The 20,667-nt window shown below is 56.0% G+C and overlaps 1 protein-coding gene across 2 annotated transcripts in view; it reads right to left on the bottom strand.

The window, feature by feature from the left end:
- Window positions 1-289: 289 nt before the first annotated feature.
- The window catches only part of CXXC5 (CXXC finger protein 5), a 33,608-nt gene continuing 13,230 nt past the window's right edge, over window positions 290-20,667 (bottom strand). For both annotated transcript variants that reach the window (XM_033096107.1, XM_033096108.1), the window contains exons 2-3: window positions 2,808-3,913; window positions 290-1,315 (exon numbers count right to left, since the gene is read on the bottom strand). In XM_033096107.1, the coding sequence (XP_032951998.1) occupies window positions 1,271-1,315; window positions 2,808-3,740 (978 nt within the window). In that variant the 5' untranslated portion in view covers window positions 3,741-3,913 and the 3' untranslated portion in view covers window positions 290-1,270. The remainder of the gene's footprint in view (window positions 1,316-2,807; window positions 3,914-20,667) is intronic.

The following is a 20,667-nucleotide window of genomic DNA, read 5'->3' as shown; positions in this document are numbered from 1 at the left end:
AACAGAGAAGGTGGCTCCCGGTGAGTGAAGGTCTCTGGAAGTCCAAGTTCTAGGGTACGAGGTATGATCAGACAAGTGAGGTACCAGCCACTTCCAGATGAATAGCAGTTCCATCCTGTCAGCTAGGCTGGCTGCTCCTGCTTGCCCTCCTTGTGGGTCCAGAGGGCCTCATTTCCCAAGAGATCCCTACTCTATATGTCCCTGGGTGATCCTTCTTCCTTCCCAAGGTGGACCCAGACAACCCTCGCCAAGCAACAGCCCCCAAAACCGGAGAGCAAGAAGCCAGCGGTGCTTCGTGACACAAACATGCATTCGTTTTATTCACAAAACAGCCTGGTTTCCTAAAACAATACAAACAGCATGTTCATCAGCAGGAAGCTGGCCATAGGCAAGGGGGCCCCCTGGGTACCCATCCCCACTGGTAGGGGACCACGCAAAGAAGCCCTTTCTTCTGTCGCCATCAGCCAGGCCAGAAAAAAAAGGACTTATTTTCTTTAAGAGAAGTAGCCAGCATCAGAACTATTGAAACATGGGCTCCCCAGATCTCAATGGATAAACGAACAGAATTTTCATTTTTGCAAAATCTTCACTGTTGGGGTGGGGGATCTCATTGTGGGGACCGTGGGTACAGCAGGCCTGGCCTGGGCCCGGGGGTGGGGAGGTGGCTCCCTCCCCCTCTGTGAGCTCATCACGGCAGCTCGGCCCATGTGGATGGATACAGAGGGGCTTCAACACAGCGCCATCAACATTCTCTTTATAAACGTGAGTGGGTTCTCCAGGCAAACTATGCACTATTTCATGGTCAGAAAGAATCAAAGGAAGTTTAAATGAGGGTGGAGTTAAACTGTGCTAAATTACAGTAGTGCTTATTAGTAACTAGATTTCAAAAGGTTACAGAAAATTTACATTCTCTACACAAAACTGCATCTCCTGCACAGACAACATTGACATCGACACAGGAAGGAAACTGATTGTCCATTCTTTGCCCAGGAAGTCTCGGTACTTTATAGATTCGTCTTTACCTCTTTTTTTGTTGTTGTTCTTCCGAAAAAGCAGTTAAATTTTTTTTCTTTTCTTTTTATACTAGGGACGTGGAGATGTTAAAACGACAACAAAAAATATATATATAAAAACAGGAATGAAATCTGTGAGAGAATATTTTTGGTTCTAAAGACGGGTGCATCCGTTTGTCTTCGCCCGAATCCCTTTGCTGGAGACCACACGAGCAGTGACATTGCACGGAGAGGGCAGCTTTGGGTTCCCGCCGCCGTCACTGAAACCACCGGAAGGCAGCTCCCGTCGGAAGCATCACCTTCTGGCGGGGGCGGGAGACAAAAACAAGGAGAGAGTTCAGTCAGGGTCCAGCTGGGCCTGGTGCAAAGACGTTTCCCCGTGGACGGCCTCATGGCGGAGGGATGGGCATGGAGTAAAGGCAGCCACCCCGTGGAGTTCCTGCCATCCTGGCCAGGCCACAGCCTTGACCCAGTGGGATGCTGAAGGGCCTGGAGCACCTTGAGCCCTCCTGAGCCACTGTGCCCAGGAGCCCTCCTTCCAGACAGGAGCACCCCTTTCCCTGGTCCAAAGGTCGCAAGCGCCAGGTAGCTGTGCTGCATCTGGGAGCTGTGTGCACGTTTCTGGCGAATGAGCGTGTAAGCGTGTGCACCGGATACATATATGGATGTGCACTTCAAGCTCTGCCAATATGCAGTGTGTTTGGAGCCGTGGTGGAGAAGAAGGATAGGAAGGATACCTGCTGTGTTTATTAAGAGGCTTAGTCTATAGTAAGACTATGTGCACTGGGCAGGGACGTGTGTGTGCGCACGCATGTGTGTGTTTACACTAGGCAAGAGCGGGTGCCTGTGTGCATATAGGTGTGTTCTCTGGGCAGGAGAGCAAATATATGAGGTTTGGGGCTCGGGGAGTAGGTAGCCACAGTTGGGGTGCCATTATTGTTTTCTAAACATTCTGGAAATTTGCGTCAAGCCCACTCATAGAGGGGTGGGGATGGGGCAGGTACAGCGGACTGCTAAGATGCTTTTGTACCCAGGTCTGGCACCATAGCTGAGTGTGGAGAGAAGGCAGTATGGGAATCATCTGGCCTTCTTTAAGCCAATCCCATAGTGGACACACCTTGCTCATACCCCAAGATCACCCCCTAATCCCAGGCCCATAGGATCCCTGGCCATTAGCTATGCAACCAGACTGATCTTGGGGCCCCAAGGCACCCCAAATTTGTCAATTAGGTGCCTAGACCCAGGGTTCTTCCAGGCCTCAGAGCAGGATGGTCAGCACTGGGGCTACTCTATCCTTGGGTGGCCTTGGGGGAAGGCTGGGCCCTAAAGTGGCTATTGAAAGGGTTACTCCTTAAAGCCACAAAGTCCACAAGACAGAACCTCGTCAAATGGGACAGGGGAGAGTCCCAGAATCTTAGGTCACAAACGGGAGGCTTTAGGACACATCTGAAAGTCAGAAACTTAGGACACATATGGGAATCTCAATACTTGACCTAGAACTCTGGGGGCAGGGATTCAGAATTCCAGGGCCTAGCTGGAAATGCGAGGCTTCTGCCTGGAGTTTTATGCTTGCCTCGCAAACTACAACCTAATGGGATCTCGGGATGTGGCTCTGACCTGTGAGGCAGTGAACTGGTGTCTTGGAGTCTGGCCTAGGACCCAAAAGCCCAGGGATTGGCTGGGTGTCCCCCAGACCCTCGCCCAGGCAGGAAAGGTGGGGTTGGGAATTACAAGTGGATTTGGACTGCCAGACAGATGCAAGAGCCCACACACCTCCCTCTAAGGCGCCGTTACCTCCAGAGCAGCGGAAGGCTTCTTTTTGAGTTCCTCACATTTTCTGAATTTGCAAATCTGATGGCCAGTCTTTCGGTTCCTACAACTGCTGCACTGCTCGCAGTTGATGCGCCGCCGACAGGGCGCACACATGCCGCAGCGTTTCCGCTTCTTCTTACCAGAGCTGATGGCGGAGGCCAGCTCCCCCTGCATGGGGTACTCGGCCAGCCCCGCCATGTGCAGCGCGCTCTCAGCCAGGAACACGCCTGCCGGGGTCATGATAAAGAGGCCTGGGTTGATGGGGAAGGCGCCCAGGTAGGGGAAGTCGGACTGGCCGTTGAGGGCTTCGGCGCCTGCCACGGCCTCCATGTCAGGCAGGCCTGCGCCCGCCTCGCTCATCAGCGGTAGGTGCTCCTGCACCACGCGCTTCAGCATCTCCGTGGACTGCGCAAACTGCTGCAGCGTCAGCTGTCCCTCTGCTGCCAGCTCCGTGGCCCGTTCGGCCTTGCTCAGCAGGCTGGCCACAGCACCGCTTTTGTGCTTTGAGGTAGGGTTGCTTTTGTCCACAGCCATGGCCGCTGCCAGGTCGTGCCCATTGACCAACAAGGAGGCAGCAGCTGCGGCCGCAGCAGCCTTTTCAGCAGATTCCCCGCCCATCATGCTGCCACCGCCACTGCCCCCACTGCCCCCAAAGGAAGAGTAGTGGGAGAGAGGGCGGGAGCGGCGCAGGCTCTTGTTGAGGGGTTCGCTGATGATGCCACTCTTGTTCCGACGCTCGGGGGGTGGTGCATCATCCGCCACCGCGGAGGCTGGCGTGGCAGTGACCGCCGCTGCACTCTTGTCGGCCACTCCCACCTTTGGGCCGCTGCCACTGCTTCCATTGGTGCTGCTGCTGCTGCTGCTGCTGCTGCTGCTGCTGCCGGTGTCCTGGGAGCCACTGCCGAGGCTCGACATGGTGGGGCCGAGGCCCAGACCCCGCTGCTGGGGGAGCCTGCCAACTGTAGGGGGTGGGGCGTGGGAGGCCCTCAGACAAGCCTGGGCCCTGCTGCCCACGAGAGAGATGCCTGGTGGACCTCGAAGCTCAGAGCAGGCACATGGTCAGGTGTCCCCGTGGAAGTATCTTCACTCTGTCAGGGCAAGATACAGGGTCAGGGCAGCGGTAAACACCTCCACCTCCACCACCACCACCACCACCACCACCACCACCACTAACCATATTGCCACTGTAACAACCACAAATCTGTCTAGGCATTTAATAAATCCCCCCACCCCATGAGGAATTTTTCATTTGTACTATCTCAGTTAAGACTCACAAGAACCCTACGACGTACTAGCTAGTAACACCCCATTTTACAGAGGAGGAAGACAAGGGTTAGGAGAAGAATCGACTAGCCATGGGTACACCAAATGGCTCAGCCCAGTCTCCATAGCCAGACCTGCCCTGCGAGGGTCTGGTAGACCTGATGGAGGGAGGCAGTCCTTCCTGGGTTGAGGGTAGGAGAGAGCTGGACATGTTTATTAACCTCAGAGAGTCACCTTCTGCTTCCTAATCTTCCTCTCCTGACCCAACTATAGAGAAGAGGGGTTGGAATAGCCTCTGAAGGGTTTGAAGGTGTAGACCAAAATGTGGGAAGCTGTCCCTGGATCCTCACTGGATATTCCTGTAAGATCAACTATTTCAAGGCTCTGGCAAGTCCTGCAGGTAAAGGAAATGGTTTGCCTTTGTTTAACAGAGTTTGCCAAATAAAGGTCAGAACCCCTATTTAAAATAGCATGTATCGTCTTGCTAGAGGGCAGGCAGGACACTGTGCTAGAGAACAAGCCTTCGGCAAGAGCGGGGGACACTCTTGTGCACATACAGGCATACACATACTTCCTTCTCATTCTCAAACCTCAGACCCCACTCTTTGTCTCTACTCAGGCCTCACTGCTGTGCTCCAGTCTGACTCCCAGATGGGTGGAGGTCCCAGTGAGAGCCTAGAGCTGGGCTGTGGGCAGGAGGGACCTCTGGCTGGTGCAAGTTGGAACTGAGAGTAGGTGTGACCCTTCCCAAGACAGAGCCTATTCTGCTCAGGCCCCAAGACAGGGCACGTGAGCAGCCAGGCTCCTTGGCCAGGAGCTCTGGGAGGAACTGTTCCAGATGGAGCGGACTGAGTGGCAGTTTCCTCATAAGCCCTGGCTCTCTAGCGTCCCTTCCCTGTCTGCCTGCTTCAGCCTAGCAACCCCCGGGAGAGAGGTGGGAGGACTGGGCCCAGCCTGAGCAGCTGGCGGCTCAAGGGGGAGGCACACATCTGGCTGGGCCTGCCCCGCCCTGGGCTTGGGGGCAGCACACACTGCATCTTTGTCCCCAGGCAACCCCACCATCCCCCAGTCACAGGACTCAGCCTGTCCCGGGAAGTCATCTAGTCCAAGCCTCTGGACTTACAGAGGGGGAAATCAAGACCCTGCACAGGCAGGGCACCTGCCCCAGGACTGCTAAGGAGTGGCAACAAGGAGGAGTGAGTGTAGAAAAGGGAAACACACTGTCTCCAGGGTGAGGGAAGTGGCAGGCAGCAGAAAGCCAGACCCTGCCTGCCCCGCCCCAGTGGGCACCAGCCCACCTAGGCGCCTTCCTAGTGAAGGCAGATGAAAGGTGAGGAAGGACTGGACAAGCCGGCAGATTCCATCAGGACAAACCCAGGAGGGCCTGTCCAGGCTGGGCTGCGGGTGTCACAGACGTCAGGAATTGCAGTAATAGGAAGGGGGTCATGCATGTCCAGGAATAGCTGTGCTCCACCCCACCTGCGAACGGCCAAGCCCAGGCCAGTTCTTCGGTTCCCTGCCTCAGAGCATCAGCGACCCTGGTTAGGTGTTGAGGACTCGGGCAGGTGAGATCAGGGCTAGAGACCACCACCCCAAGTCAACTCACCCAGTCCCTGCCCATCCAAGCTCAACTCCCCAGCCTTGGACCACATTCCCAGCAGCCCCCCAGACAGGAGAAGGCAGGCGCCTGCAGGTTGGAAAGCTGGGGAGGGGAGCAGTCTGCGCCCTAGCCCCTGTGCGAGTCCCCCGCCTCTGCGGCCTGCTGGCTGGTGGCAGAAATCGATAGCGGCATTAACGCTGCTCTTGCTCTACTCTCCCCTCCCTCCTCCCAGCTCCAGGATCTGGCTCTGCGTGCGGGGCTGGCAGGTCAATTAGAAGTCAGCTCCCTCCGACACAGCCGGCCGGCATTCAGGGCTGGCGCTCTGGCTGAGCCTCCCTGCTTTTGTCTCCATCCTGAGTCTCTCATGGTGGGGACCAAACCCATGTTCTGTTCACCTCTGGCCCTCTCTTTGAATCTCTCTGATCTTCCATTTGTTTGTCTTTCCTCAGGGACTACCCTCTCCCAGCCCCCCAAGTTCTGGGACACGCTGAGCTTGGGACCAGAGGACGTGATATATCATTGAACAGGTGCTGCAGGCAGAACGCTGTGGTTTGTCAGCCACAGAAACTGAAGATGGGGGTACACAAGGCACACTGGCACACAGGGTAACCGTCTTTAAATTCCAGAGTGGGCAGATACCAACATCTAGTCCCCAAGGCCTGGTCCCTAAGCTTGTTCCAAATCTGCCCTCATACCTAGCTCATCTCCTTCAGACCATGGAAAAAGCGGTTGCCCTGGTCCCAGTGGACCCTCGACCACAGGACCCGTTTGCCCTACTCATGGAACAGGCGGACACAAGAGAAGACCATCTCCCAGTCCCCAGCCTTCTACTGCAGGGCACACAGCAACCCCTTTCCAGGCCAGGAAGGGCCTGGCAGTGCCAAGGCAGCAGGGGAGGAGCTGGGGCTGCGTTGAAGCGGAGCGGGAATGAGCGGGAGGGAAAGCTGGCGGGCAGGCGGGCGGCGGCGGGCGCATCCATCATCGGCCCTGCCAGGAACGCATCCAGCCCCCAAAAAGAAATACTGCGCCTGAGGAGGGACAACAAAGGGCTCCGTTTCATCAGCAATGCGGAGCCAGCGCCCCGCCGCCCCGCCAGGCGCGGTCAGCCCACAAAGGACCCCTTTGTCCATGCAGGAGCCGGGCCGGCCGGGAGCTGGGACCAGGGGCTGACGGGCGGGGACAGAGCCCAGGGGGCGGGGGGTGAGGGGGGAACCAGTCATGGAGAGCTGGGGGGCAGAGGGGGACATGGGGGCAGAAGAACAGAGACAGGTGGTGGGGATAGAGATCATGAGACAGAAGCCTCAAGGGGTGGGTCAGAGAAAGGGGAACTTGGAGAGGACAGGGCAAAGGGTCAAGGCCAGAGGACACAGGATCATGTGGAGCAGAGACTGGGCGGATGGGCTCAGAGAAACCCAGGGCACCAACCCAGCTCAGAAACTTGACGGTCTGAGACACATGGAAATAGAACTCCGAGGAGAATCCCAGACTCAGGGACCTAGGGACCAAGAGAAAGCGGTTGGACATGGCCACAGGAGAGGGAAGCAGAGGTAGAGGTTGGGATGAGACCCACTTCTTTAGGGCTCCAGCCTACTCTGGCCTGAGGCCTGGGCAGAGGAAATGGAGAAGGGCTGGGGGGGGTGGTCAATGGTTCTTGGCCTCAGGGCTTGGCCATGGAACCCAACCTCCTGTGGGTTCAAGCTCTTTGGCTGTGCTGGGAAGAGAGGGAGAGTCAAAGCTGGGGCCTCCCCCTGCTTCTACCCCCCAACACCCTGGCCATCCCAAAAAGGCTTAGACCTTGTCCCTCTCTAATCATCTCCCACCACCAAGTGATACTCTCGCTCCCATACCTGACTGACTAACCCTAGCAGCTAGCATTTATTGACCACCTACTGTGTCCCACGTCTTGTGCTCTTGTGCTTTACATGTCTTCACTCCCTCCCTGATTCCTCCCCAGAACCTGGGAGATAAAAATATTAATCAATTTCGAGATGAGGAAATGGAAGCTTAGAGAGGTTCAAGCTGTCAGGCCAAGGTCAAATAGCAGGTGCTGTTTGGGGTAGAACTTGAACCCAAAGCTCAACTGTTAGTCACTACCCTACTCTATGACCGCCTTTGCTCACCTGGTCAATTGACAGTAGTCCAAGGCAAGGTGACCCTGCTACCCTGAGTTGTTACTGTGCCTGTCACCTTTACGTGGTCAGGGGGAGAGCTGTCAGACCCCATGGGTGTATCCCCACCTAGGGGGCTTGGAGACACCCAGGCAGGAACCTGGTATGCTGACCAGTGACATCATAATACCAGCTGGCAATGAGGTCATCAGAGGTGGTGGCCATGGCCTCACTCCACTCAGCCCCAGAAGAGCCAGGATTCACCCCCAGCAGAGCTCTGTCCGGAGCCCTTCAGGCCAGACATGTGGTGGTGGTGGTGGGTGCACTCTGGGGTGGGATGGTGGTGTCTGCATGTAAACATGCACACAGGTGGCCCACAGTGAGATGTTCTAGATGTTCAGTCACACACAGCCCCACAGCCTACCCAAAGCAGCCCCATGCCCTGTGCTACTGGGAGACAGTGCATGACACAGCCCCACCTCCTGGAGGAGTGCACAGCTGGGCCACCCAATGTGAAATGACAGCAGGAGGAGAACCAAGTGGGGAATGGGATTGGGGGCGGGGGGGGGGTGTCTTCTTAGAGGAAGGGACCACTAGCCTGTGAGTTAAGAATAAGGATGTCAGAGGGACAGTGGATGGGGGAAGGGAGATTGACACAGTGTGAGGGATATAAATGATAAACGTCTAAGTATTACTTTGTCTTGTGCACCTGAAACTAATAATAATTAAAAAAAAGAATAAGGAGAGGTCACCAAAGCAGACAAAAGCCTGAAAGGGTGCCTAAGAAATGGGGAAGTGGGTTCGAGGTGTGGCTGTCAGGTTGGCAGGGTCCCCACAGGGCAGGGCCTTGAGACCAAGGGCAGGATTTTTTTTTTAAATAGCTTTACTGACGTACCATTTACATACTGTAAAATTCAGCTGTTTATAAGTGTGCAATTCAGCAATGTTCAGTAAATTTACAGAGTTGTACAACCCTCACCACTACCAAAGGCAGAGTATGAGGACGAGGCCAGCCGTCCCCTACTCCTAGGCTGGCTGAAACAGCCTCCGGGTTTATCCCTCCTGCTGAGGAAGGCCTTCAGGGCCCTGAGCTGCCATAGCCTGGGCAGGCCAGCTTTGCGGACTTATACACCCTGGGCTCATCGCACCCTTCCCCACACTTCCATGCTCACTCCTGCTCCACCCCCTCACACTCCTCCACCCACCTTGGTGGGATGGTCTCCTTGGCCTCCAAGGGAGGGAAGATGGACAGACTGATGGCAGGTGGGGAGTGCAGACCACAGGCTACGGTGGTTGAACTGAGCTGAGCAATAGGGTTTGTGTGTGTGTGGGGGTTTCCATCTCTGATTTCCATGATTCAGCCTGGGGAGTTTCCAGAGGGAAAAAAAAAGCCCCACTCAGGCCCAAGGAGACACACATGGGACACTGGTCTTGGAGGCTAGGAGAAATGCCGCCCAGCTGGAGAGCACAGGACACATATTCAGCTACCATGGACATACGTAACAGGACACACTGACCACTGCTAGCACCCAGCAGATGGCCTGGGGTGGGACAGGACCTCAATACCACTGGGGTTTCCCTAAGACTAATACCCCAAACTGACTGCCAAATGGGGGGCTTCAATCATGTCTCCTGGACTCCACACTCCCAAGCCCTCTTATGCCTCTCCTCCCAGGGCAGGCACAACAGCCTCGCCTGAGGACTGACACATGCTGCTGAGAAAACCCCAGGAGTACATGGGGCTGTCCTCCCTTACAGAACTCCCAAAAACAGCTGGAGGAAGGGATCCGCCCATTTCATGGACAGGAGGTTTGCCCTGACCTGGAGTTTTAGGGAGTGAAATGCAGAGCTAGGACACCTCTGATAAAGATAAGTCCTTCAACAGCCAGGTTCTTTCCCTAGAAGAGTCAAAGGATGAGGAGGGCCCTTCCTCTGTGCTTGGCATATGGCCTCTGAGACAGTTTCCCCATCTGTAAATGGGACCAGGAGGGTAAGAGCTAACATGTATGGAGGCCTTCCTGTATGCCAGACACTGCTAATGCTTTGTCTCACTGAATCTTCATATGCACTTTCTGAGGTACTATTATTTCCCCTTTTAGAGCAGGCAATTTGATAAGCAGTTGTGATGTAGAGAAAATGATGCCCTCCCCATTTAGGACCCCTGGGATCTTAGCTAAGGTTTTGCAAAGTGATGATGTCTGAGCTGACACCAACCTGGGATTAGGGCCCACACACTTACTTAGGACCTCCCTCCTGGTGGGTTTCACCACGGGGCAAGCCAGGGAAAGCTCGCTCAGAGACACCGAGGCCAAGGAACTGGGGGGTGGGGGGAGTCTGTACTTCTGGGGCCTTGGGGGTGTGTGTCAGAACTGGCTAGGACTGGAGTCCTGAGGTCTAGGTTTGGGCCTCCATCCTTTCCCTTCCTGTTGACTTTGACCAAGACTGTCTCCCACACTGAACTTTAGTTTCCCATTGTAAAATGGAGGATGGTTCTTGCTCCTTACCCCATACTGCAGGAGTCATGATCCTAGAGGGGCGATGGGGAAGGAGGTAGAAATACAGAAAAACACTCCAGATAGTGGTCCCCTCCCACCCTCCAAATTCCAGGGCCCCAGAGGGCCTGAATCGGCCCATGATGTCATTTGCAGATAGGGAAACTGGGGTTTAGAGAGAAGGGTTCGAGGCAGGTCAACGGGTGGGGACTAAGCCCAGATGATGTGAGGCTCACTGGGGTGGGGAGCATCCGGCCCCCTCCTGTCTCTCTCTTCCCAGATGACATGATGATGACAGACCCTAATAATAAGTGCTTACTCTCAGCCAGGTGCTAAGCATTTTACATGCATTTTCTCACTGAATTCTCTAACTCTAACTAGTGTTATCCCCATTTGCAGATGAGAGAAATGAGGCACAAGGAAGTCAATTCATCCGCCTAAGGTCACAAGGTCAATTAGTGGCAGAGCCAGGACTTGAAACCAGGTCTGTGTGACTCCAGGGGCTGGCTTTCTGACACTGGCCAATGGCTGCGAGGCACACGGAGGGAGGGGTTTTGGCTAGAAGATGAGGTCCTGTTTAGATAGATCTCAGCCTAGGGGAACACCCTAAGTTCCCATGGGCCTAGGCTCTCAAGCTCTGGTCAAAACACGTTAGGGCACTGTTGCAGAAAAGTCTGCAGCTGTACCCTAAGGCCCAGGAAAAGACAGGGGAAGGGGCTGCGGGTGGGCCGGACGGGCCAGGCTGGGCTAGAGCTCCGGGCATTCCGGCGGCCTCCGCAGGAAGCAGAATGGGACGGAAACCGGCTCCTGCCTCCTCCCCCAGAATCCTGTGGGCAGCCCAGCCAGGCCGCACAGAGGCCCTCTTTGTGCCTGCCCCAACCCGCCACCCGCGGCTGGCCCAGGGTTTTGAGTTTCCTGGGGGGTGGGGGCCCTGCCACTGCTAAACCTCCAGCTACCTCCCCCTCTCAGGGGCGGTCACAGCAGTCCACAGCTGGAGGAGGAAGTGAGAGGATGGCCAGGGCTACCCCAGAGACCCTGGGGGGCCTGGAGTCTGCCCACATATCACCCCCACCAACACTTACACACCCTAACCAGGGCCTGGAGGTGGGCAGAAGGACCTAAAGACACTGCCTGAGAGGCCACCCTCCTGAGCCTGCCCTCTCTGCCAGCGGCCACCAAGTCGCTTGTGACCTACCCGGAAGCCCGCCATCCCACTCCATCTCAGTGCTCTTGGGCTCAGGGTGGTGTATATAAAGAGGCAGGAAAGGTGGTAAGGGCAGTCCATCTGTCAACCGTCATTTCCCTCTCTCCAGAAGTTCCCCGGACACAGAGTGCATCAAGGGGGATGCCTCAACTCAAGCTTACTTCAGCATTTTAGGGGACAAAAGCCCCTTGGGTAGTGTAACTGTGCTCAAGGAACACTAGGCCCCAGGGAGTGAGCTCACGCTGGAGTATGTATCATGAGGAGCAGCACTATGGACAAGTCTATCTGGTGTGTGTCCGCCTGGGAGGTGTCAGATACCTACGCATGCTATGTGCGTCAATATGTGTCTGGGGGGCTGTGGGTATGCCCAAGTGCACGTGTACAGTCTCAGATGTCACTCTCTGTGGGTTTGAGCACTGATGTACACACGGGCCTTATATACCAGTGGAGGTGGAGGTCTTTGTGTGACCTCCCTGTGTGTACAAGTGGAGTGTGTCTATCTGTACTGTGAGGTATCTGTCTGCCCGAGAGTGAATGTATGTACAAGTATGGTGGTTTACATGGTAGCTGGATGTTTGTGGGTTCTTCTGGCCCGTGAGGGTCAACACATCTCTGCGACGTGTATACCAGTATATGTGGTGTGTGTGCACAGGCAGGCACTGTGAATAGTATCAGGGCCTCCGAGGGGTTCTGGGATGTTGAGTCTGGGACCCAACTGGGATGGTTATGGTGCAGACAGGAACTGATGCCAGGTGCTGGGGCCCCTATGGAAACAGGAAGCTGCCCACAGGTGTGCTGGGGTTGTGGTGGGGCGAGGCTCCACCCAGGTTCAGTTTGTCCCTGAAAACCAGCCCAGGGTTCCACTAGCCCAGAACCTGTCCCAGCCATGAGGGAGGTACCTGCCTTGTCTGCCATTCAAGACCCAACAGCTCTGGCCAGCATCTACCTGCTTGCCTGGCCTGAGCCTGAGCCTGAACATGGAAAAAACTGGAAAACAAAAGCCCCCAGACCGCAGATCCTCCCTGCAGAGGCGTGGGGGAGGCAGGCAAGAGGCAGGAGGCTGAGAAGGGAGGGAGAGAGAGAGGGAGGGAGGTGTCGCTGCAGCCTCGGAACACAAAAATAATGAGGCGAGAGGGGCCATGGGGCCGAGCCGGCTGGTTCCGGAGTCGCTATCTGACCTTGACAGATGCCACAGCTGGGCGCCTGGAGAGGAGCCGCTGCCATAGTGCTGCAGAACTCCCCCTACCTACCTCCCGCCACCTCCCCCAGGCCAGGTCGATGGAGGTTCAGGCAGGCCCCAGCCACAGGCAGCTACCCCACCAGGTGGGAGCAGGGAGACCTGAGTGTGTCCCATCAGGGGTGGGGGAGGGGTGTGGGTGTGGGAGGGTAAGGAGACAGGAGAGTGGGGACAGGGCCAACACAGAGTTCTACAGCTACCGCAGGGCACAGAAGGCAGCAATGGGGTCTCCTGAGGGTGCCCTGGCCCTCAGGTGAGGCTCTGTATGAGAAACACACACAGCATGCTATTGTGCTTGTGTACCTGTGAGGCTGAGTGTGTGTGGGGAAGGGAAGCAAAGTGTGAGTGTGGGTGTGACAAAGATCACACTTCTGTGTGTGTGCGTCCTTGGGGGTCACACAAGGCTGGAGAGAGAGAGGCTGATGTCCCTGAAAGGGGTGTGGCCACATCACTTGGGTAGGCACTGATCACTTCCCTGCCCCATTCCAGAGCTGTATCTGTCCTAGCAGGTGCAAGCCGTGCTAAGGCCAGTGTTGGTGTTGGTGGGGGAAACAAAGACAGCCACAGCCCCCACCACCACCAAGTTCTGTCACAGCCAGAGAAGGTGCCCCTGAGGCCCTTCTTAGCCTATCCTCTCTCTCTCCCACTGTGGCGGTGGTCCTGGGCATCATCACTCTGGGGACACCAGTGAGGGGCTGGGGTGTGAGCTGCAGGAGGGGATGCTGGGCTGGAGGTGGATTAGCAATTCTGAGCACTGGCTGCATAATTAAAAAATCATTACGGCAGGCGGGCAGGCAGAGCCGAGTGTGAGCTCACGCTCAGAGCGGGCGGGGACACTGCCATGGCACTCCCCCTCCCACCGCTTCCCCGAGGAAAAATCCCACCTGCTAATATAATTATGGAAAAACACAAGCACAGAAATTCGGTTTCAGCAAACAACGTGCCTGAGTGCCCAGGGCCTGCCTGGCCTTCAACACAGTGAGCAAGCTGGTCACTGGTGCACAAGGCTCTTGGCAGTGGAAGCAGGCCCTGCTGGTTCATACTCCAGGGCCTGACCTCTACTCCCTCAGCAGCCCCCAAGAGAAGGGTATGGGGGGGCATATGAAACCCAGCTCCTTGAATCCCAAATGTAGGAGAAAGCTAGTCAGTCCTGATAGCTTACAAATGGGGAAACTGAGGCTAAGGATTCCGCATGTCACTGTGTTTTGGGCAAAGCTGAGAGGAAGAGTTGGATCCCCTTACACCAAGGCGACACCTCAGGGGCTCAACACCCACACCACACCCCATCCTTTCCCTTCCCCTGTATCCCCCCCAACTTTCTTCTAATCAGTCATTCTCCCAGCCTCTTCCACTCTCGCTGGGATGAGCATCTCTCCCTGAGACTGAATGGGTACTGTCCAAGCCATGTACCCAGTAGTGCCGGGAGCCTACCCACGCCTACACCCCATGGCGGGGGTGCAGGGAGCCCCCGCCTGCCAGTTCAGGGACAGGGCGTCCTGGGCTTGTCTGGGTTAAGCCAGGCGAGCAGGGCTGGCTCCCGCCCTGAGAAATGTGGCCAGCTCTGGGGCACAGGCCCCAGAATGGCAGGAACAGCCGCCATCACCTCGGGCCTGGAGCGAGCGGAGGGGAGGGGAGCCGGCCCTAATTAGTCGGCTTGGGACCCGGGCCGGCGGGCGCCGGGGTGGCAGACGCAGCAGCTGGAGCCGCACAGTCATGTCCGCGACCGGCCGGGAGGCGGCGGGGAGCCGGGAGGCCGTGGCGCCCTGGGACGCGGTAGGACAGGCAGCCTGGGAAGGCCCGGGCCAAGGAGATTCCGCACCGGGCAGGCTTGCCTCCCCTCATTCCTCGGGCCACCAGGCGCAGCAATTAGAGGCTTTCAAAGTTTGTCCTTAATTGGTTTCATTTTTGCCTCATAAATGATTCATGGCCCTGGAGGTCTGGGAGGCGGAGGGAGTGGCAGGGGAAATTTGGGGAGGCTTTTGCTTGGAGCCAGGCCCCCTACCTGTGGTGGGCACAGTCCCAGCCCAATGGATGACGGACTGGGGAAGCCTTGGGCAGGTGAAATCCTCCAGCAAAAATAAAGACTCAGGCCCTCTCTCCTCGGGCGGGTGGTGACTAATTAGAAACTGCAACTTCTCTGCAGACCAGAGCTCTGCCCAGGCCCAGAGACATTGCGTCTGCTGAGGCTGCTGGGGCCCTGGGAGCGTGAATAATAATGTGATGGTAACAAAATAACAGTGATAATAGTAATAATAATGATGGTGAACACTTAAGGAGTTCTTACTAAATTCCAGGCATACATTATTTCTTTTAACCACCTCCCCACCAAGCACTACCAGGGAGAAATACCAGGATTCCCATTTTACAGATAAAGAAACTGAGGCTGCGAGAGACGAAGGCCTGCCCTCTAATGAGGGCAGATCTCTTCACTCCACAAGCTCTCAGGAGCACACGGTTCCAAGACTGGACACTTGGAACACTGCCTGCCAAGTGCATCAGGAGCTGCAGGGCCCAAAGAAGTCTGGAAAGGTCCTGAGGTCTGCAGGACGACCCCAGATGGCACCAGCAACCCCTCACCCACCTAGGCTAGGCTAGCTCTGGACCTCAAAAGGCTGTGTGACCTTGGCTGAGCAACAACCTCACTGGGTCTTAACTGGGCCATCTGTAAAATAGGAAAAGAGAAGCCCTATGACCCCAGTCCAGCATTCACTCTGGGCATGGGATACAGAGACATGCCATGGACACCACCCTCAAGGAGCTCCCAGTCTAGTGGGGAGATGGAGACAGACACACACACATACACACACACAGGTTTAACAGTCTGTGCAGGAACCCGGAGCTCTCAGCCAATGGCCTAACATGCTGGGGTGGGGGGTTGGGGGGTGGTACTAGGGAGGGCTGGAGGAGAGGTGGGCAGAGGAAGCTTCTCCCCTTTGATCCGACAGGGTCCACAAAGGATGCTCAGGGAGTGGGTGTGGCCCACTTAAACCCAAGTCTAGGGGTCAGTCCTTGAAGTAACTACAGACCATATCCGAGTGATGTGGGATGCAGTGCTCAGCTCAGCCGGCCCATGACGGTCACTTTTATTCTGAACCACTATGAGAGGTAAGGCCTACACAATTCACTGCAGGGCCCACTTGGGGCCTGGAGACATCCTGGAGAGGAGAGAATGCACCAAACAAATCCGGGAGCAGATACTGTATGGACTGACTCCCCCTAGAGGCCTCAGGCTCTGGGCTGCTAGCTGTTGGCTCTTGGGTGCCTCACAAATATCACCTCCTCTTGTGTCCGTCAGGTCCCGTCTCAAGCACATCACCAGGCTCCTCTCCCCAAACCAGCTCGTATTCTCAGGCCCTGGAGCCAGCGCAGTCCCATCAGCTCCCTGCTCTCCCACCCAGCCTGGTGCCAAGGCCAGAAGCTTCAAGCAGTCAGATGTCCCTGTGTCTCAGCGCAGCTCTCTGAGGGGTATATATGATCATCCCTGTTTCCCAGATGAGGAACATGGGGCTCAAAGAAGCTAAGGGACCTGCCCAAGGCCACACAACCCAGGCCTAAACCTTCTGAAAGCCCATGTTCCTCACCTTGCTGGCCTCCTACAAGCACACATGGTACCACAAATGTCTGAGAATGGGGTGAGGGGAAGGAGACACAATGGTGCTGGGCTGCCAGGGTGGAGCAGTTTGGCCATGTTCTCTGGCCCCCTCCTTGGGGAACCGAGTCAATTTCAAGGCCCGTCACCCACACTTGGAAGGTGCTGCCTCTGGGAGCGTTCATCCCTTGGGAAGAAGCCTAAGCTTTATATACGCCTTACTCCATCCTGCTGAAGGATACAGCTAAACGACTTGGGCAAGTCACAGCCTCTCTGAGCCTCAGTTGCTTCATCTGCACAATGGGCCCAATAATGTCCCTTGAGCACTTTGGAAAAGCCTATAGGTATAGGTTTAGAGGTTTTCCTTAAGAAAAGGGATTCGGAAGAACTGGATAAAACATTCAGTGGCCTGTGTTGGCTGGGGGCACTTCAGACACTGGGGTCAGTGTACGGTAGAAGCTTGACAATGGCTTGTTGAACATACAAACAAGTGGCTGAAGTCTCAGCATGCCAAGTTCCTCTCAGCAAATCCAGTTGATAAACCCCTTCCAGGTGCCCACTCTGGGTCAGGACACTGATCTACACTTTGCTCCTCACTGTGCATCTGCTGCCTGTCCCAGGGCAGCCCAGCCAGGTCACTGGGGCCGCTGCTCCCCAGCCAGCCCAGGAAGCTGCATGTCTCTGGTGGGTCAGCACTGACGTCAGTAGGACCAGCTGGGCGTGGAGCCCGCCACCTCCGGAACCGCCAATTAATTAACTTTTTTGAATTAATTTCCCAAGCAAAATTCCGTAATTACATCTGTCTCAGTCAGTCCAAGATGGGCAGGCAAGAGGACCCCACAATGAGATGGAATGTGGGATGAAGGGGTGACCACACCAGCCCCAGGTCAGAGAGGCACTGGGGGTGGGGTTTCACCTCAGCAGGGTCCTTATGGATGCTGTCTGGGAGAGGAGGGGGCTGAGAAGTCAGAGACCCCCCCAGCCAGGAGGTGGGGGGCTCAGGGAGACAGACCCAGGCGGGCCCTGTTCCTCCTGCCCCCATCCCCAACCCCATGCCCCCAAACCACAGTGGGTCTTGGCAGGGCCCAGGAGCAGCACAGGCACTCGGCTGCGGCGTTCTAATTTCCCAAAGGGGCTGAGATTAATTAGCTCACACACAGGCGCAGAGAGGGAGAGGAGAGTGGGAGCAGGGAAGGCAGTGTTAGGCGAGGAGCTGCCTGGTGCTCCCCCGTCTGCCCGCCTGCCCAGCAGGCAATCAGGCGGCCTTGACAGCCTGGGTGCTCTGAAGGTCAGTGGCCAAGCTGGCTGAGCCAGCAGACTGGCACTGTTTCCATCCCCAAATCCCTGAGACCAAGACTGGGGGGACTTCAACCAGGACAGGCTGGGGGGAGGGGGCTTACACTGTCACCACCACCGACTGAGTCTGTGCCAGGTGCTCTGTCCACGCCATCCCAAAGAGGCAGGCACCATGGTCCACCCATTACACAGAGGACACAGGTTCAGAGCCAACTGGGGCAGGGAATGGTCAAAGTCACCCCAGTTGTGGATGGTGGAGGTGAGACGAAACTCCAGACTGGCCTAACCCTGGAGCCCACCCTGCTCTCCCCTGGATCCTGTAGCAGCATGAGGGCTACAGGAACCTAGGAGACCTGGGGATACCCGTCAAAGGGCATGTGGGTGTGTCTGTCTGACGTAACGCCTGCCTCAGAGAACAAGCAGGGCAGACTCAGTCATTTCACAGATGTGAAAGAAAGGGAAAGTTACTTGCCACACAGCACCGGGCCCCAAACCCAGAGTCTGTTTTTTATTTGAGGCCAGCACCAACATAAGCCCAACTCACTGACCTTTAGTGACTGGGGGGACCCCAACCCAGGGCCACACTGTGCCTGCTGCTCTCTGGCTAACAGATCGGGGAGAGGGTGGGTGGGTCCCTGTGTACAGAAAGAAAGGTATCTCCAGCTCAAGGACACTCTTTCAATAACTCCCTGCAGGGCTCCCCAGAAAGAGGAAAGGAGGCCCCAGGAACGTGGGAGGTTGGGGGGTAGGGGATGGGGGTGGTGTGTGACCCTGACCAGTTGCTTAGGTGACCCTAACGACTGAGTTTCCCAGAACTTGTTTACGAGGAGCTCCCTAAGGGGCAGCAATCTGCTCCCCGGGGCATTTCTGGCCCCGTACCCCACTCCTAGTGACCCACTTCCCCTGAAGAAACAAGGCCAACAGGACTCACCCTCCCCAGGCCTAAGGGGTCAGCAGCCCCAAGTCCCTTGCATCCAAACCTGAGGAGTACCCTGAGATAGCAGAGGACCCCAGGGGAGTCATGCGCACAGGTGGGGAGGGGGCTGGCCCAACTAGGAACATTACTCATTGTGTGTGACTATGGGGGATGGGTGGGAGCCCCCAGAGGTACAGTGCAGACCATGAAAGGGTCCACGTGGGCTCTGGAGTCAGAGTTTCTCTCTCCCTCTGCAGGGTCCAGCCTAGGTGACTTCAGATCTTCCTGCTTGACCTTCTTGAGCCCATTCCCAGGTCTGTGAAATGCATGCACGCGACCACCCCCATCAGGGTCCTAGAGAGGACACATGTGAAGTTCTCAGTGCAGGGCCAGCAGTAGGCGTTCAATAAATGACAGCATTTTTACTGTCATTAACCAATATAAGAGTGTCAAGGATAGCTCAAGCCAGGAGTGTTGGGGAACCTAGGTTGTAACCCCAGTTCTGCCACTGTTTGCCTGTAAGTCTGAGTCCATCCCTTGTGCTTCAGTTTCCCCAGCCCCAGAGTATTCCCCCCTTGCCCGCTTACCTGCAATGACATGGGGAGATGAGCACACAGGAAGGGTCTGAAGGCTACAAGAACGGCAGCACTTAGGGGTCCAGGCTTGCACTTCCTTTTCTGGCCTCAGGAAGAACCTACCTATACTTCCTGCCAACCTTTCCTCCTCACTCCCTGGCTCCCCAGCCCTGCCTGCTCTCTGTCAGCACTTCAGTCTCCTAATAGTCCTGACAGCTCTTCCACACACATGTGTCAAGCTCCTCACTACCCTGCAAAGGCCCCATTTGCCACCTGGAAATCCCTGTTTGAGGCTAATTTGTGGCATCGTTGTGTGTTGGGGGTGGGGGGATGGGGGGACAGAGAAAGTCTTGGCTCTGTTTCCTCTCATATTGTGAAGCCCCCAGGAATGTCCAGACACCCAAGAAGACCTAGGTTCCTCTGCTCTGGGTCCAACCCGTTCCCATCCCTCCCCGTCCCTGTGGCCCCAAGGTCAGCCTCTCCATTCCCACACTTCAACAACCATTCTGAGAACAGCTCTAGAGAAGGTGAAATCCAAGACATTCTAATTAAAGAGTATGTGTTGTGGGGTACCACTCCCAGGAAAATGTCAGCTTTAGTGGGGCAAACAGGTGGCGGGGGTGGGGTGGGGGTGGCGGGGAGGCTGATCCAGGTATGACATGGTGAGAACCACACCCATCTACTTCAGGTCCTGCAGCTTTGAGACACAGAGATAATGCTCATACCCATTTTATAGATGGCAAAAGTGAGGCCAAAGAGGTTAGCAGACTGGAGCATGATTACACAGCACGCAGTGACCAAGACAGGTTTGGAGCCCAGGCCTGTCCAACTCCAGAGTCCATGGCCCAGGGGACATCGAGTCCTCCTGACTGGCCACTGCTGTTTGTTTTCCTCAGGAGCTTGGGCCCCTCTTCCCTCCCTCTGTCCAGGCCTTTATGGGAGAGACCTGTGTGGCCAGGAGGTGGAAGCCAGCCTGAGCCCTAGACCTTATAGCCACCTGCCCCCTGGTCCCTGTTGGGCTGCCTCAGTCCCATGGGCCCAGAATGATCTGTAGTCTAGGTGTCAGGTGACTGCATCCAAAGCCCTTCATGACCATGAAGCCATCCCCATCAGACTTAATTCTCTCATCTGAAAAACGGTATGTTGTTCAGTATACGAAAAATGGGTATGCCCCCAGTTCTGCCCAGTCCTAGGAAAGCAGGCCCTAGCCCCAATGGGCAGCAGAAGCTTACAGGTATCCCTCCAGCCCAGCAGCCCTCCTTGTACTCAGGACAGCTCGGCACCATTTTGCAGGCCAGTAAGAACCAAGGAGAGATAATGAGGAGCTTGGAAACCAAGAGGACAGAGGGAAGTGGGTGCCCAGGTGAGCAGACTCCTGGGGTACAACCCACTAAATCAAGGAGGTCTCATTCCTCCCACAATCTCTGGCACCCCCAATCTCCCAAGGACCGCACCCCAAGTGGGGGAAGCAGTTGGCCACTTGGCACTCCTGGAAATATCGATTTTTCCACAGCTTTCTTTCTCCTTGCTTTCCTCCTCCTGGCTCCTCTGTATCCCTCCAA

Source organism: Rhinolophus ferrumequinum, chromosome 24 (genome assembly GCF_004115265.2).
Source record: "Rhinolophus ferrumequinum isolate MPI-CBG mRhiFer1 chromosome 24, mRhiFer1_v1.p, whole genome shotgun sequence".
NCBI lineage: Eukaryota > Metazoa > Chordata > Mammalia > Chiroptera > Rhinolophidae > Rhinolophus > Rhinolophus ferrumequinum.
The sequence above is the reverse complement of the archived record's forward strand: the minus strand, read 5'-3'. Positions and strand labels throughout refer to the sequence as shown.